The 24,698-nt window shown below is 28.9% G+C and overlaps 2 protein-coding genes across 2 annotated transcripts; one reads left to right on the top strand and one right to left on the bottom strand.

Annotated features, from left to right (window-relative positions):
• Nucleotides 1–872: 872 nt before the first annotated feature.
• On the top strand, nucleotides 873–23,847 carry Bm6227 (Uncharacterized protein; the record flags this gene model as incomplete). The annotated part of the gene is made up of 45 exons (XM_043073404.1): nucleotides 873–998; nucleotides 1,213–1,349; nucleotides 1,500–1,707; nucleotides 1,853–2,002; nucleotides 2,214–2,350; nucleotides 2,628–2,738; nucleotides 2,877–3,012; nucleotides 3,678–3,747; nucleotides 3,881–4,035; nucleotides 11,511–11,666; nucleotides 12,015–12,208; nucleotides 12,606–12,705; nucleotides 13,067–13,219; nucleotides 13,420–13,497; nucleotides 13,783–13,959; nucleotides 14,137–14,295; nucleotides 14,444–14,530; nucleotides 14,637–14,805; nucleotides 14,962–15,056; nucleotides 15,265–15,439; nucleotides 15,723–15,886; nucleotides 15,973–16,346; nucleotides 16,581–16,705; nucleotides 16,904–17,037; nucleotides 17,141–17,257; nucleotides 17,539–17,682; nucleotides 17,778–17,924; nucleotides 18,032–18,181; nucleotides 18,650–18,755; nucleotides 18,949–19,138; nucleotides 19,290–19,464; nucleotides 19,635–19,733; nucleotides 19,906–20,007; nucleotides 20,261–20,302; nucleotides 20,448–20,677; nucleotides 20,886–21,008; nucleotides 21,076–21,253; nucleotides 21,475–21,631; nucleotides 21,810–21,894; nucleotides 22,155–22,287; nucleotides 22,522–22,752; nucleotides 22,858–23,025; nucleotides 23,159–23,338; nucleotides 23,492–23,659; nucleotides 23,773–23,847. 45 exons carry the CDS (start codon nucleotides 873–875, stop codon nucleotides 23,845–23,847), a joined length of 6,570 nt encoding a protein of 2,189 aa, XP_042929338.1.
• Bm14284 (Uncharacterized protein) lies at nucleotides 5,719–6,757 on the bottom strand (the record flags this gene model as incomplete). Its single annotated transcript, XM_043073405.1, has 2 exons — nucleotides 5,719–5,978; nucleotides 6,733–6,757. The coding sequence occupies 2 exons, from the start codon at nucleotides 6,755–6,757 to the stop codon at nucleotides 5,719–5,721; spliced, it is 285 nt and encodes a 94-aa protein (XP_042929339.1).
• Nucleotides 23,848–24,698: the final 851 nt, after the last annotated feature.

Here is a 24,698-nt window from a genome sequence, read left to right as displayed (position 1 = left end):
AATTTCCTTTCTTATACATACATTTAACATTCACCAAGATTTCTCGAACTTTCAGTTTTACATGCTAGCAGTTCCCGAAATTTCACAACTTTAACATAAATATGCCTAACTTTCATTAAAGCAATTCAAGCTAAAAAGTGAGAACGAAATTTGAAAAAAAAGTAAACGTTATGGAGCCATAGAATTGCAAATTTTAGTTAAGCGCAAATTTCATTAACGCTTAGCATATGATATCTCATTTGAATTTGAGCTTAATAAGATCAATTTCTGCAAATTTCCGGAATATATAACATGAGAAGTACCTAATGAGAGAAAGAAAAAAATTATTTTTAATTCGTCGCTATTACTATGTTTTGATCTTTTATGTTTTTAGTCAACTGAAAATCAGAAAGATAGTTTTAGGAAGTGACATGTAATCTAAAGCTTGTTTATTACATCAATTACATAAAAGGAAGAATATAGTCATCGTACTTCATTGCTTCAAAATTTGAATATTCCAAACTTCGATTAAAATTTATAAGTATTTCAATTCTACTTTAAAACTAATGAATATTTCAGTACAAAAATTGTACCAAAAAAGGATGTTTGCAAGAATGTTGAAAACTCAATGAGGATTATGATGGATTAAATGTAATAAAAGCTGGGCGAAAATGCTAAAAGAATCTTTTTTTGCATACCATTTTGAAATTTGGTAGCTTTAATGTAATTAACAGTTCGCAATATTCTTAAAGATTTAAATAATAAACAAGTGAAAATCTACAAGCAGTTATAGCATCTTGTTTATCAGTTCATCGATATTTTCGGACAAAATAATGAATTATGGTTAAATACAATCATCGGCGATTTTTTATAGATACTTTAATTAAAAAATTATGGTTCTACTAAGCATCGAACAATTGGAAAAAGTAAAAAGTGATGGCCTTTATATTCCGCATTTAGAAAAAGAATCATGTGGAGTTGGCTTTGTGGCATCAATACGCGGTATCGCTACTCATCGAGTAAAAATAATTTTTCTAAATATTTTTTTCATTTTAAATTTCAAATAAGCTTCTGTTTCAATTTTTCTTTCCCCTTGTTGTCAGTAGCAGAAGAAATATTTTTAAATCAAATTTAAAATCACCCAAAATTACAATCAAGTAATTGTCCAATTTTAATTATTGAAGCTTAGGAACAAATTTTGAACGAATTGTTTCACATTTTCCAGATTTCCAGATTTTATGCGATGGACGAACGATGCTTCAACGTTTGGCACATCGTGGAGCTTGCGCTTGTGATAACGATTCCGGTGATGGTGCAGGCGTAATGACTGCTATACCGGATATGTTGTACCGGAATGATCTCAGAAAGTGGCTAAATATCATAATTTCGCCTTTTGTTTTAAATTCTGAGTCTTTCCAATTAGCATTTAATGCAAAGTGTGTTTATCGAATAGGTGATATGTGGTGATAATTCTGATTTATATTAATCTTTTACTACGATGTCTCAAAATTCCATTGTAGCAATGACGAAGGAATCGAATTACCTCCAGTTGGTGAATATGCGACAGGTTTGCTCTTTCTCAAGAATGACTCATACGAACAAGCTATTGAAGCATTCACAGATTTGGCTAAAGGCTGCAATTTGAAAGTAATTACTTGGCGCAAATTACAAACAAATTCGGGAAAAATTGGAGCTGAAGCACGTAAAACAGAGCCATGCATACGGCAGGTGCGATTACCATTTTCTATCATCTTCTTTTCTCGTAGATTGTTGAATATATTTGCTTTTTTTAAAGTATTGGTAAATTTTCCTCCTAAAATTTTACTTTTCATTTTCAGGTTACAGATTATTAAACAATTGTTCTTGATTTTAGGTATTTGTTACAGCACCGTATGCTGCTGCCGATACGGAACTGTTTCAGCGAAATCTTTATGTGTTGCGAAAACAAGCTGTAGTACAATTAGCTAAACAAAAAATTGAGTGTTATGTTGTATCTCTCAGCACTTCAACAATTGTTTATAAGGTTAGTCAGAGATCAGTGTTTTATTTATGTGAATGGTTCCAAATATTTTGTGATAAATCACGAAAATTTCTTGTTCTGTTCTATCCTAACAAAATTCTGTGTAATCTGAATTCAGTAGTATTTGAGATACGAGTGACCAGAAATATACAAAAATGATAACCAAGCACGCTGCAGTGATTAATATGCTTCTTTCCTTTTATCAGAATTTTAGGGACAATTTACACCGAATCAGCTCTATGAATATTATTCTGATTTGACAAATCCGGAATATGTATCACATATGGCAATGGTTCATAGTCGTTTTTCAACCAATACATTTCCATCATGGTGTAGAGCACAACCATATCGGTTAATATTAATAATGTTCAGAATAAAAATAAAAGATGAGTACAATCGCTTACTGATTCCCAAGAATTTTTCTTTTATGCGCAACTCTTTCGTAATAATCGAAATTAGTGTCCTTTATTGCTAACATTAAAATTTTTCCAAAATAATATTTAAAATACGTTTCGAATCATATTACATTCAAACAGATCATAAAATTCAAGTTGATAATATCATAGATTCATTTAGTTATTATAATTTGTAAATTTTGCTTCTCAGTGATATATTTTTAAAAGTACAGGATGGTTGCTCATAACGGTGAAATTAATACTCTACGTGGAAATGTCAATTTTATGCATGCACGTGAAGGCACTATGAGAAGTCACGCATATGGCAATAATCTTCAGAAACTGTAATTTCTTTATTTTTATGATAAATATGTGAAAGATGAGTTATATAAGTGCTACATTAAATTAAGTAAGGATTCTGAGAGGTTTTTTTAAAATCTTTGTCAAGAAAATTTTTGTTCCTAATGATTTCAATGTTTTAGATATCCGGTGGTCGAACGTGATATGTCGGATTCGGGGTGTTTTGACAATGTGTTAGAATTTTTGGTGAAAGCTGGTAACCGTTCCTTGCCAGAAGCAGCAATGACAATGGTTCCAGAAGCTTGGGAAAATGACGAGGTAGTTTTGAAATGAGATAAATAGCTAGAATTAATACTAATTCGCTTTATTTTTTGGGTTGAGCAAGGAAAAGTTTTTAAGATTTATAAAGAGGAAATTGAATTGTTCAACTTTTTATTTCCTTTTATGTTCCAATTTCTTTAAAATGATCAGACTGCACATTGTAAAATAGCCTTAGTGACAGTCTCTAAGATACTGCGCAGTGTCACCGTAAATACTTCAATATCGAGTAGAGCAGATTTCGATAAATTCTGGATTAGGAATCGCGGAATTAAAAGATATTTAATGTTCCGTAATTTTCTGTTTTGATAAGTTATCTAATGATAACAATTGTATAAAAATAGATATTTTAAATCATCTTCGTTCTCACTAAAAATTAACTGTCTAAAAATTGCTGTTAAAAACTGCTCTTCGTCTAAACAAATTGTTTTGGCCCTAAACAATTTTGTTCAGTCTGCTACTAATTTAGATTTTTTTATCAAATGCACTTGAACAAAAGCATATCTCATATTAAAATAGTTCAAAAGCATAATATTAATTTTTTTCTTGAAGAATCTATACTAAGATTAAATTTTGCAGATAACAAGTCAACACAAAGTAGAAATTGGAATTACAATTAATTAGAGTTAAATGAAAGCAAATTTTAATTAACTATCTTTGATTAGGAAATGGCTCCCGAAAAACGGGCATTCTACAGATGGGCTGCAATGTTAATGGAGCCATGGGATGGACCAGGTATATTTTCCATATTTAAAAGATTGTATTAGTTTATAATCATTTTGTATGCTAAATTTATTGAAAAAATAAAAATAACTCTTCATTGGTTATTTTTGATTCATTGATATTTTAGTAAGAAAAAACATTGTAGCGTTAATGACATTTTCGGATGGACGTTATGTTGGAGCAATTCTGGATCGAAATGGTCTAAGACCAGCTCGTTTCTGCATCACTAAGGATGAGCACATTTTTTTGGCCAGCGAAGTAGGCATAGCAGATTTGGAAGAGGAAAATATCATCCGAAAGGTTGGATATTATTAAATATTTCATTATTAAATTTTTTTTTCAAATTTTCAAATACTTTGCAAATACTGCTCAAATTTGAGATCTCTTATTTTGCTCTATAATTTATTAACTGTACTAATTAGTTGTTAACTATTTTGTATATAATCTGTTATAATAATCTGATCTAATTGCATTTAGTGTTTCGTTATTCAGATCTGTGAGTAAGGCTGGAGAATAATTTCTTAAACTTATAACTGAAACACAACTTACTCAACTTAGTCAAGTAAACACTTACCGAAGAAGGATTACAAAGACATGCAATGCATAAAGATTCAGAAAAAATCTTAGATATCCTGCGTCACTGTAACAATCAAAATAGAAAACATAAAAATAATAACTATTGCTAATGATAATTAATAATAATAAACGATAATGTAAGTAATAATAACAATAGTAACAATAATAATAATAATTAATAATAAATATCAGTTGTTAATAAAAATGATAAATAATAATAATAAAAAATAACAATGGTGATGAAGATAATAAATTGATAGCAGGAATAAATAATAACAGTAATGATAGCATTATAAATAATAGTAATGATGACAGAACTATGGTTTTGATTCGTTATTTCATCACATTTTCGCAATTAAAATCTTTCTTAACGATCCTGCAAGCATGAAAAATGTATATATTGAGTTGAGGTTTTGAAGCTGTAGTAATACAATTATCAATAAGTAATAAGCAATAATCTAAAATTCATTTAATTTTAGATTATCTTAGACGAATAGAGAATGCTTTACGTTAGCAAAGGTCATCATTTATTAAAGGAAATCAGGAATAGAAAAATAACAGGGAAGAAAGTCATCAGGATGATAAATGAAAGCGATGATTGGACATTAGGATATTCTTCGAATATTTGTTATAATAACAAATTTAATATTGAACTTAATGAAAATGGAAATATCATTCCTGTACCATTGTACTTTCTTCATAAGATGGGGTAAAAACGTTTTTATTTCATGTTTCCGTTGCTACTCTCCTATAAATGAAATCATGCGGGCAGAGTCAATTTATAATGCTAAGTGTCTTTTAAAAGAATACGTTAAATAAACAAAATAAAGTAAGTTTAAACTATATATGTATATATAAATGTAGCATAAAAAATATATCTTTGAAAAATATTGATACTCATGGAATGGATGAAATTTCATATTAGAATATTATTAAAATTTAGGTGAAATCAATAGTACCAAGTGAAATTTGCCAAAAAAAAAGTTGCGGCAAATATGCAAGTTAACACTCAATTGATTATACTTTTGATAAAAATATATTATTGCATTGCTTTTATAAGAATTATGAATTTAGGATACTTTTTTTTACCAAAATTTATGAGTGAAATCTTCTTTTTTTTTGTAATTACTTTCAAGCTTATAATTTTTATGTAAGAAATATTTGATAAATTGAAAAAAGAAATTGTAAGAATTCAATTAATAATTAAAATTTAATTAAATAATTTGACAAATTAAAGATCATTTAATTATGTATGCAATGTAATCAATTTAGTTATATAATACAGATCTATTTTGACGCCAAACAAATGAAATATTTTATTACGATAAATTTAAATTATTTATAATTCCCGATCTTTATTCGCATACAATGTTATTATTTCTCTTACTTGATTTTAGCATCAAAAGATTAATTAATAGAATCAAATAAGGTTGCTTTAACGTAAGAATTACTGTAATCATTACTGTTGTTAATGATACTGCTTTCATCATTTTGACGCATTATGTGATCCAAATCAATTCGGTTATCGATATGTGTAGTATCAAATTGCGCTTTATTACGTTTACCAAATCGCATAATACCCAAATGTGATCGTATGAAATGAATTGCTTTACTTTCTTCATCTGATCGTTTCCCATGCAAACTGATATCGCTGTAGTCCAATCTATCTACAAATTTTATTCATACAAAAAGTGAAAGTAAAGGTGTCATCGTACTGAGAGCACAATTACGATGAAATTTTTTCTGTCTGAAATAACCCTAGATACTATTTACATGTTCATTCAGCGAAATCTATCACTCAAGAAGCTAAAATTTAGATTGCATTGCTTTGAAACAGTTTGTTTGTTTTATAATTTTTGTGTGTGTCAACAAAAACAGAAAAGGCAGCAAGAAGACTATATAAATCATTTTCCTCATTTCCTAACTTTTTTTTAAAAAAAATTTTACTTACTTTTTTAATTTTTTAGTTTTCGTTTTTTATTAGTTTCATTTTTTATTAGTTTTTATTAGGATCAGGCAAAAAAATCAATTTTTAATTTTCAAAAACAATGACTATTTTAGCTTTAATTACACCAATTTTCTAAGCTTTTTTTTTCAACCTCTTACTAATTTGTATCTTGATATCACCTGATATTAAAAAAAAAAAAAAAAAAAAAGAAAAAAACGTAGAATACTATTTTTTGCGAGAACGACAAAATAATTTGATTTAAATACAAGATTTAAGTGCTTTCAATATCCTTTATTTATCACATACATTACTAGCTTAATTTACTGTAAAATAATTTTCCTTCGTTAATAATTTTTTGAACAAATACTGAAGCTTTTTATCTTATCTTTCATTATTTGATAATTCCACAGGAGGACTTTTTTTTTTTCTTTTAATTTATGTTTAAAGAGGAGTGCAACCTGAAATTCGCTTACCTGAAATTCGCGCACAAGCTTGCATATAATAGCTAGAAGAGAAGAATAAAATAACTGTGATGGTGAATGGATGCATGCGTAAAGAATGACTGAACAAAATGAGATAAGAAGGAAGGCAGAATTCAAAATGTAGCTATCCGAATAGCTTAATGAAATATCCAAGGTGTGTTCGATTCAAATATAGAATCCATTTTGGCACTTCTTATTTATTCAATGCATCTGAAACTTGTTACATATTTGCAAACATTTTTATTTTTTATTAACTTTATTAATGCCACAGAATTTGAGCCTTTTTTATTTGTGTAAGTTTATTATTCCGGAAATATATGTAAAGATTTTCATACGGAAGATTACTTACATATAAAAGTAAAGAGCTAGATAGAAAAAATTTTCACTTAAATATCACTACACAATTGTAATGTGCTATGAATTTTGATATTTTTTTTAACTTTGTACAAATACGACTGGTCTTTTCTATTCAGCAAATTCATCACAATAATTTTTTATGAAACAAAATTATTTGTAATATAATGCTATCTATGAGCATGGTTTTATTATTGAAACAAAAGCATGGAAATAATTTAGCTATCAAATTATTCGTTAATTAGGCAACAGTTGTTAGATAGCTCTGAATTACTAATATACAATATCAAAATAATTTTAGATAAACATAAAAGTAGACATGCATATCCATTTTATGACCGCTAGCGATGCACAGTTAATTGGATAAAAGAAATAAACTTCTTTTTTTGCTCGATGTAATGATTCTATTAAGAATTTCTTTCACAAATAAAACTTTCTTTAAAGTAAAACATATAAATGACGTTCTGAGGAATTTTTTTCTATAATAATTCTTCAATTCACTTTTTTTTTTCAAAAAAAAAAAAAAAAATCACTGAAGTGAATTTTTGAAAATTTTTATTGAACATTTTTAATTTTTTTTTTTTCATAGAAAAATGATTAATATTATTTCCATATTTTTAATCCATATTTGATAATTGTACAGGATACAGGTTTATGAATTATCAGCCAGATATTATAAGCGGAACATAATAATTTCAATAACTATTTTCTTGCCGTTTCAGTGTTCTTAAAATAAAGCCATATTTTAGATAAACAACATCTGTATACAACATATTTCAATTTTTGACAAATCTGCTTTTAGCTTCATGATATGATAATTTAGCATACGTATAAAAGAGGGGAAAAAGTTTACATCTGTACTCATATTGTTTCTTCTAAATAATTCATTTCTCATTACATATTGTAAATACTTCACAAATGAGAAATTATTTAAAGAAAAACTAGTTCTGTTACGAAGTAATTACCACTTAGTAAGATATATTTTGAAATTTTAAAGGCAAATAAATTTTTATAATCATAGCAGAACTAAAATGTTGAATGTTCATATTTCAAATTAACTAAGAAATGTTATAAATTCATAGCAACGTTTAGAAGCACTTAAAATGAAATAATTTCAACCGATATAGATATATGATAATATTAGGATAAGTATTGATGAATCTTATCACATCTTTGATATCAGCCAGGTAGCATTACAGTTCTTCATATTATAACAATTACCTGAATGATCGTTTAATATTCAGTCCACCAATTGCATTTACATACAAAGCATCTTTTAGCACTTTTCTCATTTACTGTTTAATATGAAATCAAATGCATAGTTACATGGTAAAAATGTTAAATTCAACCAAACATTTCTCAAATTTAAAAAACTTCGTTTATTTCATTTAAGTTTTTTGCATTTTTAACTTAAAATCTTTGACACAATGTAAAAGGTAAAAATATGACATTTCTTTGTTTTATATCATCGAATGAATCAAATGTTATTTAAAAAAAGAAAAAAAAAATGATAACACATAATTTGACTGCAATGCCTAAGTTGCCATTTTATTATTATTTTTTTTTTTTTTTTCAAACTTTTGGCAGTTGTGTTGAGAACAAGTTATTATTGATTTATTTGAAATGAATTCTTTTTCAAGGATCATTTGTTTATTGCTTATTATGAAATTATTGAAGTTTGAGATATTTTCAAAATTTGCTTGGCAAATCTATCACATTCGATTTAAATTCTGTTTGCTTCTTTTTTTATACTCGAAATATTTAAAAAAGAGCTTGTTTCATTATTCTTTATATATTAATTAAAACAAGGCAAAAAAGAGGGGCGAAAACCAACTAATAAACTTGTTTGTAGTTTTGAGTATAATCATTTAATAGTTCAAATAGATATTTCTTGCAATATAATTAATGATTACATAGAAATGGTAATTATTGTTCATTTTCGGAACAACAATGTTTAATTTAATGACTTAGTTTGGTAAATTTTATAATTATAGACGTTCACAGAAAAATAAATCACTTCTTTTAATCGTTTTTTTTTTCTTTTGTTAAGCATAACATTTTGAAAAGTTTATTTTTTTATAGGGAATTTTTAATGTTTCCTCTTTTATTTGTAATAAGTGCAATTTATTTCTTTTCTTCTTTTCAAAAACTGTTTTAAAATAAGCAAGAAAATAAATAATTTGAAATAACTAACCGAAAAAAGTCAACTTTTGATTTTCAATTATTATTAATCCTTTTTTTTTTCAGCACAGTTTTAGAAGTAGTGAAATTTTCCAGAATAATAAAAGAAAGAAATTTATAAAATAAGGAAAAATCATGAAAATAAAAAAAAAAATAAGATGGAATCGGAAAAAAACATAAAATGCATTTTTGCATTACTAAATTTATTACAATAATTTATTCTAAAATTGAATGTAGTAAATATTGCTAAAACTACCAAGCAAATAATCTAATTATAAATAAATAATAATTGTTAACTATTTTCAAACTTAAATTCAAAACCAATAATAACATGAGATTTTTGAAATAATACAAAAGATGAGTTTATACATAAACTCGAAGAAATAGCTTTTATTAATATTAGTAGTAGTTTACTCACTTTTCAAAAACAAATTATTATAATTCAAAATGAAATCAGAAAGATTAATGAAATTTGCCAAAAATTATTTCAACTATATTTTCACAAACTTCAAAAGAATGTAGAAAAAATCGTAATACTTCTGAAAAAATTGCACAGCTTGAGTTATTGGTAGAAAGAATTCTTGATAAGCCTCCTCATTTATGATGACAATAAAAAGTTATTGAATACTGTGACAATTTTTCAGATAGCGTTGACGGTCCTGATGATAGTTAAAAAAAGCCATGTAAGTAAATCTTCCATATATTAAAAAAGTTTTCATCAATTTCCACAACTCTTAATATTAATTAGAATCAGATCATTTCAATTTTAACTTTTATTATCAGATCAGCAAATATTTAACTGTTATAACTGTCATTAATTGATATAATACTTTCTTCATCGGAAAAGTATTATCAATAGCAAACAAAGTAACTGATGAATGTAATTTCACATTTTACTATTTATAATAATAAGTAAAATAGTAAAATTGATGAAATATGCTGATAGTTGCTTAAGTAGTCTAACCATATCGTTGATCAGGTAAGCGTTTTACTAGGTACACTATGGTGAATTTTATGCAAGTATTGTTAATTTTTATAACTAAATTTATTGAAATTGATGTTACTAAAATTTCAAAAAATAAATATCAAATTGAAGAAATATTCGAACATCCTTAATAATTAGTACACAAAGTTAAGGCTAATTAACAGCGATACGATAGTTTAAGTCGTAACAGTGCAAAATAAATTGTCTTAATTGTTAAAAGAAAATTAAATTGCCAATGGAAGCAACATGAAACTATAACCATAAGCATTTTAAATAATTATTCTACATACGGCTAACTAAGCTTACAGACGTGTTATTTTAATGATTAATGGCTTACATTTAATTTTATTTAAGATCTTTCTTCATTAATAACACAAATTCTACCATTTGATTTTTAAATGCTGTAGCACTTACTGAAATATTGTTGCGGGATATTATTACAAAATAATAGTGACATAATTCAAGGGCAGTACATTTACTCATAATTCCAATTTATGAATGAATTTTTAAATTAGATTTTTTAAAATTTTTGATCATTTTTTTCTTTTTTGTTCTTTGTATCTATTAAATTTGGGAATATGCTAATCAAAACAAGCTTTTATGATTACATTAAATCTTTTAATCTAATTTCTTTCTTCTAGAAGAGCTGGTTAATTAGCTTGAAATTATTACATTTTAATGAAAATTTATCTTATCATGTTCCGTTAGTAGTGCCTTCATCTCATATTGTAAGAACTGAAAGCATTCTTTGCATGCTGTAATGTTACAAGCTCAGAAAATTGTAGATGTGAATATCGGGGACAAAGTTCAAGTAACTTATCCATTAATTACAATCATAATTATACTCTCGTAATTATTCCACAATTAGACTTAATATATTGAAATGCATTTGATCGTAGTAATTCCTGATTAATTCATGATTTTTTAAAAGCATAATTATGAGTGTATGTTTAAAAAATTTGAAAAAAAAAAAAAAAAAAAGATCTTTTCTTTTCACAGTTCTATTATTGTCCATTGTTTACGCTCAATCTTTTTTCAAATTAATGAGAAATCACCAGATATTTTCGAATTCGGTAAATATGTGAAATCGGTTAAGGCTAATAAATACTTATTTGAAACGGTGAATTAAGGGCAGATTTCGTTCATTAAAATTGCATTGAAATTTTCTTCGAATTTGTAGTCGATAATCCACTAATCAATCGTTTATTAAGTGTATAGTTTATCAGTATATATTATTGCATTATTTCAGGATAGGCTACGATCTGGTCGTATGTTACTTGTGGATACCGTAGAAAAGAAAATTGAAGAAGACAATGATTTGAAGCTACGAATAGCTCTTTCACGACCACACAAAAAACTCAGTTCGGCTCGAATATATCTCGATCAACTTCGCAGAAACGATGTGGTACTCTGAATTTTGCATAATTTTTCTCAACTAAACGGCTATAATTTTAAGCTAAAGAAACTTCGAAAAAAATCTATTAAAATTAAAATATAGAAAATATTTTTCATTAGCATACAAATAATTTTGATGCTTTATTTTATCCCTAAAAATCAAATCTAAAGTCATCAAATCTGAAGATCAAAAACATAAAATAAAAAGTAAGGAGGAATAATTTAGGAAATGATTTTCTGTGTTCAGCAAGACTTATTCTAATAAATAATCAATTGTGTGACATTAAAATGAGATAAACAAATGGTGATAGTAAAATTTTACACTAGAATAAAAAGGAAATAAAAATATTATTTAAAGTTATCACATGGTGCTATAACGAATGAGTACCTGATAAAACGCGAGCTAGAATTTCAATGGAATGAAGATAGTGATCATCGGATATCGAAGAAACATCACAGAGATTTCCATCTGGATGAAGATCGACGTCTCATGGCATTTTCATACACACCAGATTCATTCGCTATGCTTATTGCACCAATGATTATTGAAAAGTAAGTTGAAAGAACATATGTATAAGTTACATAATTAAAACAAGTTAACGTATTTAGTTGTAAGGGAAATTCCTAAAAAAGTTTTATTATTAAGGAAACTTATATTATTAAGAAAGAGTAGAAAGTTACATTTAGTAAATTAAAATACTTCAGATTCAGTTAAACACCAAAGAAAAGAAAATGAACAATAAATTTTTCAAGAAAAGAAGAAAACTGAAAGATAGCTTTAACCTTATTTTATAATAATGGAAAATATTTTCTATCTTTCATTAGAACATAGCTAATTTATCATTTGGGCTCTTAAAATTTGTTTTTAACACTATTTTTTTTTTTTTTTGTTGTTTATCTAAATTTGTTATTAAAAAATTAGTTGCAAATGAATACGTTTATTTTTTAGGAAGGAAGCATTAGGTTCAATGGGAAACGATGCAGCTTTAGCATGTCTTTCTGATTATAGCCCACAAATCTTTTCATATTTTCAACAACTTTTTGCACAGGTTTACAATTATTTTGTATTTTATTGATTTGTGAGAAGTGTCGCTGATAATTTTTTCTCTTCGAATTTTGTTATCATCTGTTAGCACTACTGAGATATTGATTAACTGATGAAATATCACGTTTTTTCTGATTGTGAAATATGGTTCAGTTTCATTAAAACGGAAGATAAATGAATCCATGAAATTTTTGTAGGCTGAATAGTAAATCATAGTGAAAAAGATGAAATGCATTATTAAACTTAATGACTTTCCAATTCTTTCTGAGAGCTCTTTGAAATCGCATATTTTCCTGCGAATTGGAATGATCTTAGCTAAATTCTTGTTATGATCATGATCATGATGTGCAACAAACATATACTAGGTAACGAATCCACCAATTGATCCGTTTCGAGAACAGATTGTGATGTCACTCAGGTGTCCTGTGGGACCTGAATCTAATTTGCTAGAACCAATGGAAGAATTGGAAGAACGATTGATCCTAGAACAACCAGTCTTATCTCTAGTCGATTTGGAAGTACTCATAGCATAAATATTTTTTGAAAGTATTAATATGCTAAGTTATCCTTCGATAAAAAAACATTGATACTCATTCTCAGATCGAATTTCATTGGTAGCAAAATGCAAGCAAAGTATTGCAAGTCAAACCAAATTAATTATTTTTATATATTATTCAGAGGTGTACAGGATTTGTGAGATAATTTGTCAACTTTGCAGGTTTTGAAACGCACAACCTATAAAGGATGGCGAACAAAAGTGATTGATGTTGTTTATCCCACCAAACATGATTCTAAGGTTTTACTATTTTCTATTTCAAATCTTTATAATATCTGTAACAAAAACTATGACAATGATTTCTTCTCAGGAGAAAAATGCTAAAATAGTTGATATTAAATAATGTATTTTATTGATTTTCAAAACAAATGAATCATGAAAATATCCAAAACAAACATTACAACTTAAGCATAAATGCGCTATAAGTAGATTAAAAAAAGCTTAAAATAGAGAGACTGCGTTGTGGGAATATTTTTGAAACAACAAGAATAATGACCGTAAAGTTAGGTTAAAAATGAAATGCAGGGATTGTTACCAGCCCTGGATCGAATCTGTAGTGAAGCATGTGCGGCAGCACTCGATGGATATCAGATGATAGTACTTTCTGATCGGAAAGTATGTCGACAATTGGTAGCAATTAGTCCACTTTTGGCACTTGGCGCTGTTCATCAATGCATGTTAAAGCAGCAGTTGCGCATGAAGGTAGTTTTGTCACTTTTGTCAGATGTCGTCACTATTCTGAGCAATATTTAATGATTTCAATTGCTAGCAATTTTAGTATTAATTTTGTGATCCTTTCAATATACTCAAAATCTCACTCTATTTCATCTTAATTAACAATAAACGTGACTGATTAACTTAATGGCTGATAAATTTGAGGTAGCATTGATAGTTGAATCGGGTCAAGTTAAAGTTGTACATGATTTCTGTGTTTTGCTTGGTTACGGTGCTGATGCAATTTGTCCATATTTAATATATGAAACATGCCATCGCCTTCGCAATATGGGTCTCTTTGATAGTGAAATAAATGATGAACAGGTTTAATTTTTTTTTTTTTTAAATTTCTATATAAATATTTTACTTTTCTTAATGGTATTCATTTAAAATTTCAAATTTATTGTTGCATATCAGTTTATTTATTCACTTGCTAATTTGTACAAAACAAAAATACATTTCTTTTTAACAGGTATTTCAAGGATATAAAGCTGGTATCGAGCGTGGTATTTTCAAAGTTATGGCGAAAATGGGAATAAGCACTTTACACAGTTATAAGGTACTGTATTATTAAGTCATTAAAATATATTGATTAAAATTTTGTTAGAAATTTAAACATTTGCATAATCAATTAATTCATTAATCAAAATTTCTCATATTTATAGGGAGCGCAAATTTTTGAAGCCGTTGGATTAGCTACAGAAGTTGTAGATCGTTGCTTCACAAATACTGTATCACGTTTAGGTGGAGCCAGTTTTGAAATTCTTGCAGCTGAAGCATTACGTATACATCGAAATGCTTATCCAGCAGCTTCAGATAAAGAATACAATTATGGCATGTTTATTTTATTTTTATACAAATTACAGTGAAGTATATGCAATTGTTTTTTTTTTTTTTTTATGTTTAAATTGTTCGAGATTAAAATATTCATAATTAAAAAGAGAAAAAAAAGTATGTTTGCTACTTATGCATCATAGTTAACATTTTAAGGTGACAGCAAAACTTTGATCAGTCCTGGAATATTTCATTGGCGAGATGGCGGTGAAAGACATATCAATGAACCAACAAATATTGCAAAATTACAAGTGAAATTACTTAATAACTTTTTTTGTACAAAAAAGTTTAATGCTGAAATTAGTGTAAATTGATATGAAAGTTTTTTGTTTGCTAGTGCCAGTCACATTTTTTAAATGATTTATATAGTAATAATTGCTTAATAGAAATGAATCTCTCAATTTCTTTTTGTAATTTAAAGTGGATAACTAATGACACATCTTATCATTATTCATTTAGGCAGCAACAAAATTAAATGATCCCAAAACATTCCATGAATATTCAGCAGCATCTAATCTTGCTCAACGTATGTGCACATTACGTGGACAATTGGAAATCAAAACAAGTAAAAAATTGCAAATACCGTTATCAGAGGTAGAATCTGCTGCAGAAATCGTCAAAAGATTTGTTACTGGTAAATTTTATTTTGTTTAATTTCGAATTTTCAGCCAAAAATATTCATTGCTAAAACTAAATTAATCTCCAAAGAATGTTTTTACTATTCTTGAAGACTGATTCAAATCAACAAATTGTTTTATGCAAATTATTTGAAATCTTAACATTTTTTTTTTTCAGTAAAAATATTAATTTTAAGTTGAAATAACTGCAGTCAAAATAAAAATCTAAAAAAAAAAAACCTATAAGGAATGATAGTAAAATGGAATATCGGACACTTTCTCACCATTTTTATCATTTAGGAGCTATGTCATTTGGTAGCATTTCATGGGAAGCTCATACCACTCTTGCTATTGCAATGAATCGCATCGGTGGTAAATCAAATACCGGTGAAGGTGGTGAAAAACAAGAACGATACAGAAGTGATCAACCCAAAGAATATAATTTACGATCTGCTATAAAACAGGTTTTCTTTTACAATGATGAGTTGTATTCGATTATTGAAAAAGCTGTAAAAAAGCATCACTGACAAGGTACTACTGATGATTGCAGATAGCGTCAGCTCGATTTGGTGTGGACAGCGCTTATTTAGCAAATGCTGATGAATTACAAATAAAGATTGCCCAGGGTGCAAAACCAGGTGAAGGCGGAGAACTACCAGGTCACAAGGTCAGCATAGAAATAGCGTCAACACGGAAGTCATCTCCGGGTGTTGGTCTTATTTCACCTCCACCACATCATGACATTTATAGTATTGAAGACTTGGCGCAACTCATTTATGATTTAAAATGTGCGAATCCATTGGCTCGCATTAGTGTTAAATTAGTTTCTGAAGCAGGTGTTGGAATCATTGCTGCTGGTGTCGCTAAAGGTAAAGCTGAACATATCACAGTATCAGGACACGACGGTGGTACCGGTGCTTCAAGGTAATCTTCAAGAAAAGACAATATTTGATAAGGAAAATTGATAATCATAGCAACACAATGTTAGGAATTAATTTGTTGAAGTTTAAGCTAAATAAACCATTTAAATCCAATTAATTTTATAAATACCTCTTCTTTCATCACTCTTGTCTCAAATCAGTGCATATTGCAATAAATTTCTATTTACCGCTATAAATGAAATCAGTGGAAAGTAATCAATAAATAGATTAAATTAAGTTGGACCGGAATAAAACATGCCGGATTACCATGGGAACTTGGAATAGCTGAAACTCATCAAGTGCTATGTATGAATAATCTACGGAATCGTATCATTTTACAAGCTGATGGTCAGATTCGAACTGGTCAGTTGCAAAATTTACTGTTACCACTGAAATGTGATATTTTATTCTCTCGAGAGGAATTAAAGTGGATTAAAATTATTGCACATAAATATTTGTTAATTTGTTATTTTTGACGCCCGCTAAAGCGCTGGCAAAAAAAATTTTGATCGGTCTTTATAGTTTCTAAATTTTAAACAAACTGTCAATTTTTTTTTCCAGGACGTGATGTAATGATAGCAGCACTGCTCGGAGCCGATGAATTTGGTATGTCAACTGCGCCATTGATTGTTCTTGGTTGTACAATGATGAGAAAATGCCACTTGAACACTTGTCCTGTTGGCATTGCTACTCAGGTCACTTCGTTCAATCTAACAACAAAGAATTAACTAAAATTTTAGCTCGGTAAATGATTTTGATTATTTGAAATCTTGTAAAGAAGGAAGTGAATTTTTTTAGGATCCAATTTTACGAGCAAAATTCAAAGGAAAACCGGAATATGTTGTCAATTTCATGTTTATGGTTGCTGAAGAAGTGCGTTATTTCTTATCGAAACTGGGCTTGCGAACTTTACAGGTATCATCAATATTATGTTTAAATTTTTAAAGCAGTGAACGTGTCAAAGGAAATATTTTATATACAAATATCTGTTTCAACAAAATCTTATTATCATAAGTTTTTTTGATCAGCTTAATCTAAGTTCAAAATTTGGTCAAGTAATTTGATTTAGAGTATAACTTATTTTTTTCATCTCCAGCATAACTTATTTTATCTTTATCAACAAATTCATCTTGTTTATGAGTACTTTTTTCATTCTATGTTGTTATGATGATTTCCACTCACAAGCTTTAATTCAGGAAGCCATTGGACGTGTTGATTTGCTATATGCAAGTCCGAGTCCAATAAACAAGAAAGCAACCATGCTGGAATTTGGTAACATTCTACTGAATGCTCAGAAACTTTTCCCGAACAATGATATTCATGGCAGTACTGTTAAACAGGTTTTGTTAATTTCAAATTCAAGAAAGAAAATTGAACATTATAAAGCTCTATATTCTGTCAGTTACAGTATGTCTGATATGATAATTTCCAGGAGGTAAATATCAGTGATTTGGAGAAACGAATCATAAAAGCAGCAAAAGATTTGTTTGATGAAAATGGTGGACGTAGTGGTCATAAACTTTTTAAGGATTTCAAGATTGTTAACACAGATCGTGCATTTGGCGTTAGATTAAGTTATCACGTAAGTGTTAAACTCATTAAAACATCGGTACTTATTATTAAATTATGAAGAGCAAGAAATCTATTTATTATATATTTATTATATATAGATATATTTATTATATATAGATATCAAAACAGTTCGGTGAAACTGGATTATCGAACGATCGCTCAATTCGTATCAATCTCGTAGGACATGCAGGGCAAAGTTTTGGTGCATTTTTGGTGAAAGGTGTATCACTTTATCTCGAAGGTGACGCTAATGACTGCGTTGGCAAGGTGATTGGTATACTGCAGTTTTAATTGATTTTTTTTTTTTTTTTAAATTGAATTCGATTAAAATTATCAGGTTCGATCATTCCACAGCAATATTAATCGAATTCAATTGAGAAGGAGTTTTGAAGACATTTGCAAACGTAGTTCAGAACTAATGTAATCACAAAATCAATAGGTGAAAATTATATAGCTTCCTTATTTTATTTTAACTACCTATACAGTTATATCTATGACATAATTTTACATTTCTGTATCGATCGGAAGAGCGGTTAATCTTCCTTTTAACTTTTCACAGATTTCAATTTCCATTATAATGAGTTGTAGGATGTGAACATAGTTTCTGGAGTTTGTTGGCTTCAAAGGTTAATACTTTATATATAGTTTACATTTTATAGTCATATATTGATTATTAGTTTAATTTCAATGGTGGTAAGATCTAAGTGATTCATTTGATTTTTTTATGAACTTTAGGGCTTATCGGGTGGCAAAATCGTTATCTATCCTAATCGCAATGCAACTTTCCCTTCAGAAGAAAATTCAATTATTGGAAATGTAGCACTCTATGGTGCCACCTCAGGTGGGTTGCATAGCAAGTCTTAATTTTAAAGCTTATAAGGTGAAGCATAAGGATGAAACTGATCTTCAGATCCGATTAAAAATTATCAGACTATAAATTCAAGGCAATTTTTTTGTCATTATCTTTTATATTTTATGTAGTTTAACTATTCACTTTTTTTCTCATAATTTCAATCTTGTTTCTGTATTTTCAGGATTAGCACTATTCCGCGGTGTAGCAGGTGAACGATTCGCGGTGCGTAATTCAGGTGCTGATGCTGTAATCGAAGGTGTTGGTGACCATGGTTGTGAATATATGACCGGTGGGAAAGTGATCATATTGCATAGCATTGGACGAAATTTTGCTGCCGCTATGTCGGGTGGTTTGGCATTCATTTACAATGGGTTATATATTATTTGATTTATATTATCGAATTTGTCATAATGATAATCAGAGTGAGTGTAAATGATTGAACTGGCAAAAAAAGAGAAAAAAATATGTAAATTAAACTAGATTTTCGATTATTGTTTCAGGATATGATTTTAAGTGTTTCAGCAAAGGACAGTTAATCCACTACATTAATATGGCAACAATTGATTTGGAAGAACCAGACAATGAAGACTTGGAATGGGTAAAACAGATGATCGAGATGTTTGTTCAGGAAACTGGATCCGAAATTGGTAGTGCTATCCTAAATGACTGGAACATTGAGAGCGAAAATTTTATAAAAGTAAACATTATAAAAATCATTTTTTCTTTAAAACTTGTCAACTGTTCATCAAAATGTAATAAATTAGATTTTTGACCTTCAATAAATTTGAGTTTCAAATTTACAAACTAACTGTAACGAATTTGGCAATATTTGTTTCCTGATTTTTATTCCTGATAGCAATTTTTAAGGTTTTCCCGAAAGATTATAAACGGGCACTAGAACGTATCAAAGGAGTCGATGCAGTCAGAATTGCAAAAGAAAAACAAGAAGCTCTAAAAGATACTGAGGTTGGTGGCAGTAATTTCATCTCACACTTATTTTGTGTTTTTGTCAGCCATTCTAATAATGGCTTATTTTGAAAGCAGTTCATCATTGATTTCATGAAGAACCGTAAATAAGTAGCAGAATTTGGGAGACTTTTTTGAAAAAAAGTCAATTTAAAGAATTTCACCTCAATAGGATTTAATAGAAGATGAGGTATTTTCACAAACAATAACTGCACGAGATCGTAAATTCTCAATGGATATGCAAATTGCTGTCGAGCCTGTACGACGAAAAATGGTTAGTGTAAAGTTTGCTGTAAAAATTAAAAATGAAATTATAAAGTTATAAGTGATAAAGCTTGCGCAAAATGATTTGTGTTTTATTTAAGGTAAATACGAAATTCCTAAAAGTTATGACAATAAGAAAGTTCCCAATGCACTTTTATTTAATTTTAAAAATTCATTAGTTTTGAAGGAGAAAAAAATTAGCAATGAATTAATGAAATTATTAATTGGCCATCCTATATATTAAGAAATATAAGAATTTCCAGACCCTTGGTACAGAGAAAAACAAGCACCTTTCAGTACCCAATGTTAGTTTCATACTCAAATTTCTTGTCTTTTTTTTTTTTTTTTTTTTAACTAGCATAAATTTGAATGAAAATAATGACGTCTAGGTTAGACAAGCTATGCTTATTTATATTTTCAAAAACAAGTAACATTATGATCTTGTCTTAGATTGGAAGTCATCATCGTACATATTCAAAACTTGTTCGTCCTGAAGATTATACTGGTTTCGAGGAAATAAAAGACCCACAACAGGAAGTTGAAGAAGAGGATGAAGAAGAGGAACCTTCAGATATCGATGAATCAGATATTGAAGATATAAATGAATATACGATTGATATTGAAAATATTCATATGCTAAATATTTCGAAGAAAAATAATGAACCACTAAATAAACTGAGGTTCTTCTTGTTTAATCAATTGTATTCCATTCATTTGAATCTCACATCCACTGTAAAAGTTACTATTCGTTATTTCTCGTATACTAATTAGTTGTGGTTCTGAATGATATTAGAAATGTATCTGGTATATACTTGACTTTAACTTTGTAAAGAAGAACAGGAGTAGTAGCTGATTATTATTATATACTAATTGAAGACGTTGTTGCAGAGGTTTCATGAAATATCGTCGCCAAACAGTGGTTTATCGGCCCGTTGAAGAACGAATAAAAGTTTGGAACGAAATTACGGATTATGGCGCAGTGCGGTCAAATATTCGTGTACAAGCAGCGAGGTATTTTTTTAGTAGATTATATGACTTCAATTTAAGTTGACTTAAATAATTGCCAAATCTAATTTAGATGTATGGATTGCGGCGTACCATTCTGTCAGGGAAATACAGGATGCCCACTTGGGAACATAATTCCAAAATGGAATGACTATGTCTTCAAGCAGAATTGGCGACAAGCACTCGAGCAGCTTTTGCAAACAAATAATTTCCCAGAATTTACTGGTCGTGTTTGTCCTGCTCCTTGCGAGGTTAAATTCAGAATTTCTTTGAATTCATTAAATTATGAAGTGTATCTTTGCATTATTCATTTATCTAGTCTTATTTTACGACAAGCAGACTGATACTACTTACTACCTCTCTAAAGTTGCTACAGATTTTTATTTGTTCGAACTAATTAAAAGACAGGATGACAAATTAATTATGCAATTGGAATAAGTAGAATTTTAAATTAAAGCAGAAAATGTTTAAGTCAGCATGCTGCTTGGCGATCAACTCACCACCCGTAACAATTAAAAGCATCGAATGTGCCATCATTGATTACGCTTTTCTACAAGGCTGGATGCAACCGCAAAAACCAAATTATAGTACCGGCAAACGTATTGCAATTATTGGAAGTGGTCCAGCTGGTAATCTATTTTAATAATCATTCTGACCATACTCAGAATTGTCAACTTTAACCTTAACGCTAGTTTTAACATTGCTTAGATGAAATCAAATAATGGTAGTTCTCATTGCCAGGTAGTTTAGCAGTAGGATGTGTAATTAAATTAACGAAGAATAAAAAGATTGAAAAATTATTCTCAGGGATGGCAGCTGCAGCACAGCTGAATAAAGTGGGGCATGCAGTTGTCGTATACGAGAAGAAGAATCATGCAGGTGGCTTGTTAAGGTTAGGTCTAAAACTTGCTAATAAGTTGGCAGATAACAAAGTATTGACTATGGCATCCAGGATGAACCATCGTCAACTAACTTGAAAGTTAATGACCTCTGGTCAATGGCTGCAAGTAGTACTGTTGTAGAATATATATATATATATATCAATTTGTAGTCATATACAGTTCTGTCCTGCTCTCCAATTCACAACGGTCTGATTATTGTCAGTATAATTGCATATATAATATGGTTGCTTTATTATTAGTATAATTGAAGATACGGTATACCAACAATGAAATTGGACAAGTATGTTGTTGATAGAAGAGTCAAATTACTGGAAGATGAAGGTGTTCGATTTATAACAAATACTGAAATCGGTAAAGACGTTTCAGCAGACTTCTTACTTAAGGTTATTTTTCCACTTCTTTGGACTAAGCCTATATTCATGTCGATATTTATGAGTAAAAGTAAATGATATATCATTTTCTTTCATCTCATTTTTGCAACCTGTGTTGCGGAGTTTCCGCAATTTCCAATATTCTTCCATTTCAAAAATTCGGTAGAAAATGACAAAAGCTAATTGTAATAAATAATGATTTTTGCATATTTGCAATACTTTCTTTTACCGTATAAAAATTTTTAGGACAATGATGCAATACTAATTTGTACGGGTTCAACGATACCGCGTGATTTGTTGATCTTAAATCGTGATGCGAAAGGAATTTGTTTTGCAATGGATTTTTTAGAGAAAAGCCAAAGAATTATAGCTGGTGAAGAAGATGCCTGGGAAGGTCTGGATGCTAAAGGGAAACGAATTATCATCCTTGGAGGTGGTGATACTGCTACCGATTGTATCGCAACCTGTACAAGATTGGTCTGCTTTCATATTATTCGAAATGTAGTAATTTAATATTCCAATGTTTTTCTTAATCTATTCTTACTATAAAAAATCGTTCATAACAGATTTCGTTATAAATAGGGAGCGGAAAGTGTGCAAGCATTGGAAATAATGTCGCAACCCCCGGATGAACGATATCCAGATAATCCATGGCCTCAGTGGCCGATAATATTTCGTACTGATTATGGACATGAAGAGCGTAAGGAAATCACGGGTGATGATCCACGTCTATTTGGTTTATCAACAAAGGTTTCTTCCCTATGTATTTTGCTATCGCTGAAGTTAATGAGTAAAAGTGCATTTTATTTACAAGTTTTATAAAATATGGAAAAAAGTAAAAATTTTTGAAATATGAATTTAACAAAAGTTTTCCACTTTGCAGAAATTTCTGGTTAATGTAAGTGGTTCCGGACAAAAAAATTTAATTGGTCTCTTAACGATTCGTGTTGATTGGAAAAGAGATGAAAACGGGGCTTGGATAATGTCTGAGATTGATGGTAGCGAAAAAGAATTGCCATGTGATTTATGCATACTTGCTATGGGATTCACAGGTCCAGAAAAGGTAATAAACTCTTCTTTTCTAAAAAGTTTAATTCATTTCTGAATAATTTTCAGACTTCTATTTATTGATTCAAAAATATTTCTAGGTTTTGTTGGACATTTATACCTGTATTACATAGTTGTTCCATTTGATTTGCGAACTTAAACATTTCAGATTGTTGTCGAGCAACTTGGAATAGAAACGGATAAGCGATCGAATATTTTCACCGCAAAAGATCGATATAGCACATCAAAATGTAAGATTTATGCCGCTGGTGACTGCCGGCGAGGCCAGTCTTTAGTAGTTTGGGCGATTCATGAAGGACGTCAAGCAGCCAGACAGGTAAATTCTGAATTCATTTATTATTTTTCAATTTTCTGATTATTACAGTTTAATTTAATCATCATTATATTAAAAAAAAAGTGCTGAAAATTTTCATCTGAAGTAATATTTAGATTGATCATGATTTGATGGGCAAAACAACTCTTGCTGGACCGGGTGGCGTTGTGCTTGCTCCAATTCAAAATTAATTCATATGAAATTAATAATTTCTTATTTGATGAGCAGGATTAGTGAATTGTCTTTCGTTTTTCAAATTTAATTTATTGACTAGTTTTAGTACTTTTAGCATTAAAGTTTGCTAATATTTAATTCATCTTGTTTCGTATAACTAGTCGTTGGCTATTTTGCTGTTATATATTTTCTAAAGAACCTGAATACCTTTGTCTGACTTTTCATTTCAGTCCGAGAAATTATTTCCTTTAATTCAGACCAAGCGACTCTAATTTTTTCAAAGTGTTCTTCTCTTTTTTCTTTTTTTCCAATTTTGCTTCAGTTACAAAACGATTGAGCCATTCTTTTTCCTTCTTTTTTGTATTAAAATTGTGACTTTAATTTTTCTTTGTTTCCATGATATTTTATTTCTAAAATCAATGCCAGGTTATTATTATTTTGCATGCCAAATTTCATACTTGTTGACTGATTTCGTACATCGAAGTGATTCCATATTGTAATGCTGCAGCTGATTGCAAAAGGTAAAGTATTTTTCATCATAAAATTTGTCCATCATAATTTGTTGTACATTTAGCTTTCATAATTCGTTGTACATTTAGCTTCATTATATCTAAAAATAAAAAAATAAACTATTTTGTCCATATTACAGTTTTTATCTATTTATTATTTGCGTAATGTATGTATAATAAATGAACAAAATAAAATGTTTAAATAAATGAATTTAAAAAAGAAAAAATAAAATAAATAAATGACGAAATAACTGTATTAACAAATAAACAAATGAATTATTAAATTTAATAAATAAATGAAATCAATTACGGAATAAGTAAATAAATTAGTTAACTAAAGAAGTAAATGAATAAAAAAT

This window comes from Brugia malayi, assembly GCF_000002995.4.
Source record: "Brugia malayi strain FR3 genome assembly, contig: Bm_v4_ChrX_scaffold_001, whole genome shotgun sequence".
In the NCBI taxonomy this organism is placed as follows: Eukaryota; Metazoa; Nematoda; class Chromadorea; order Rhabditida; family Onchocercidae; genus Brugia; species Brugia malayi.
This window is presented reverse-complemented; position numbering and strand designations above follow the sequence as displayed.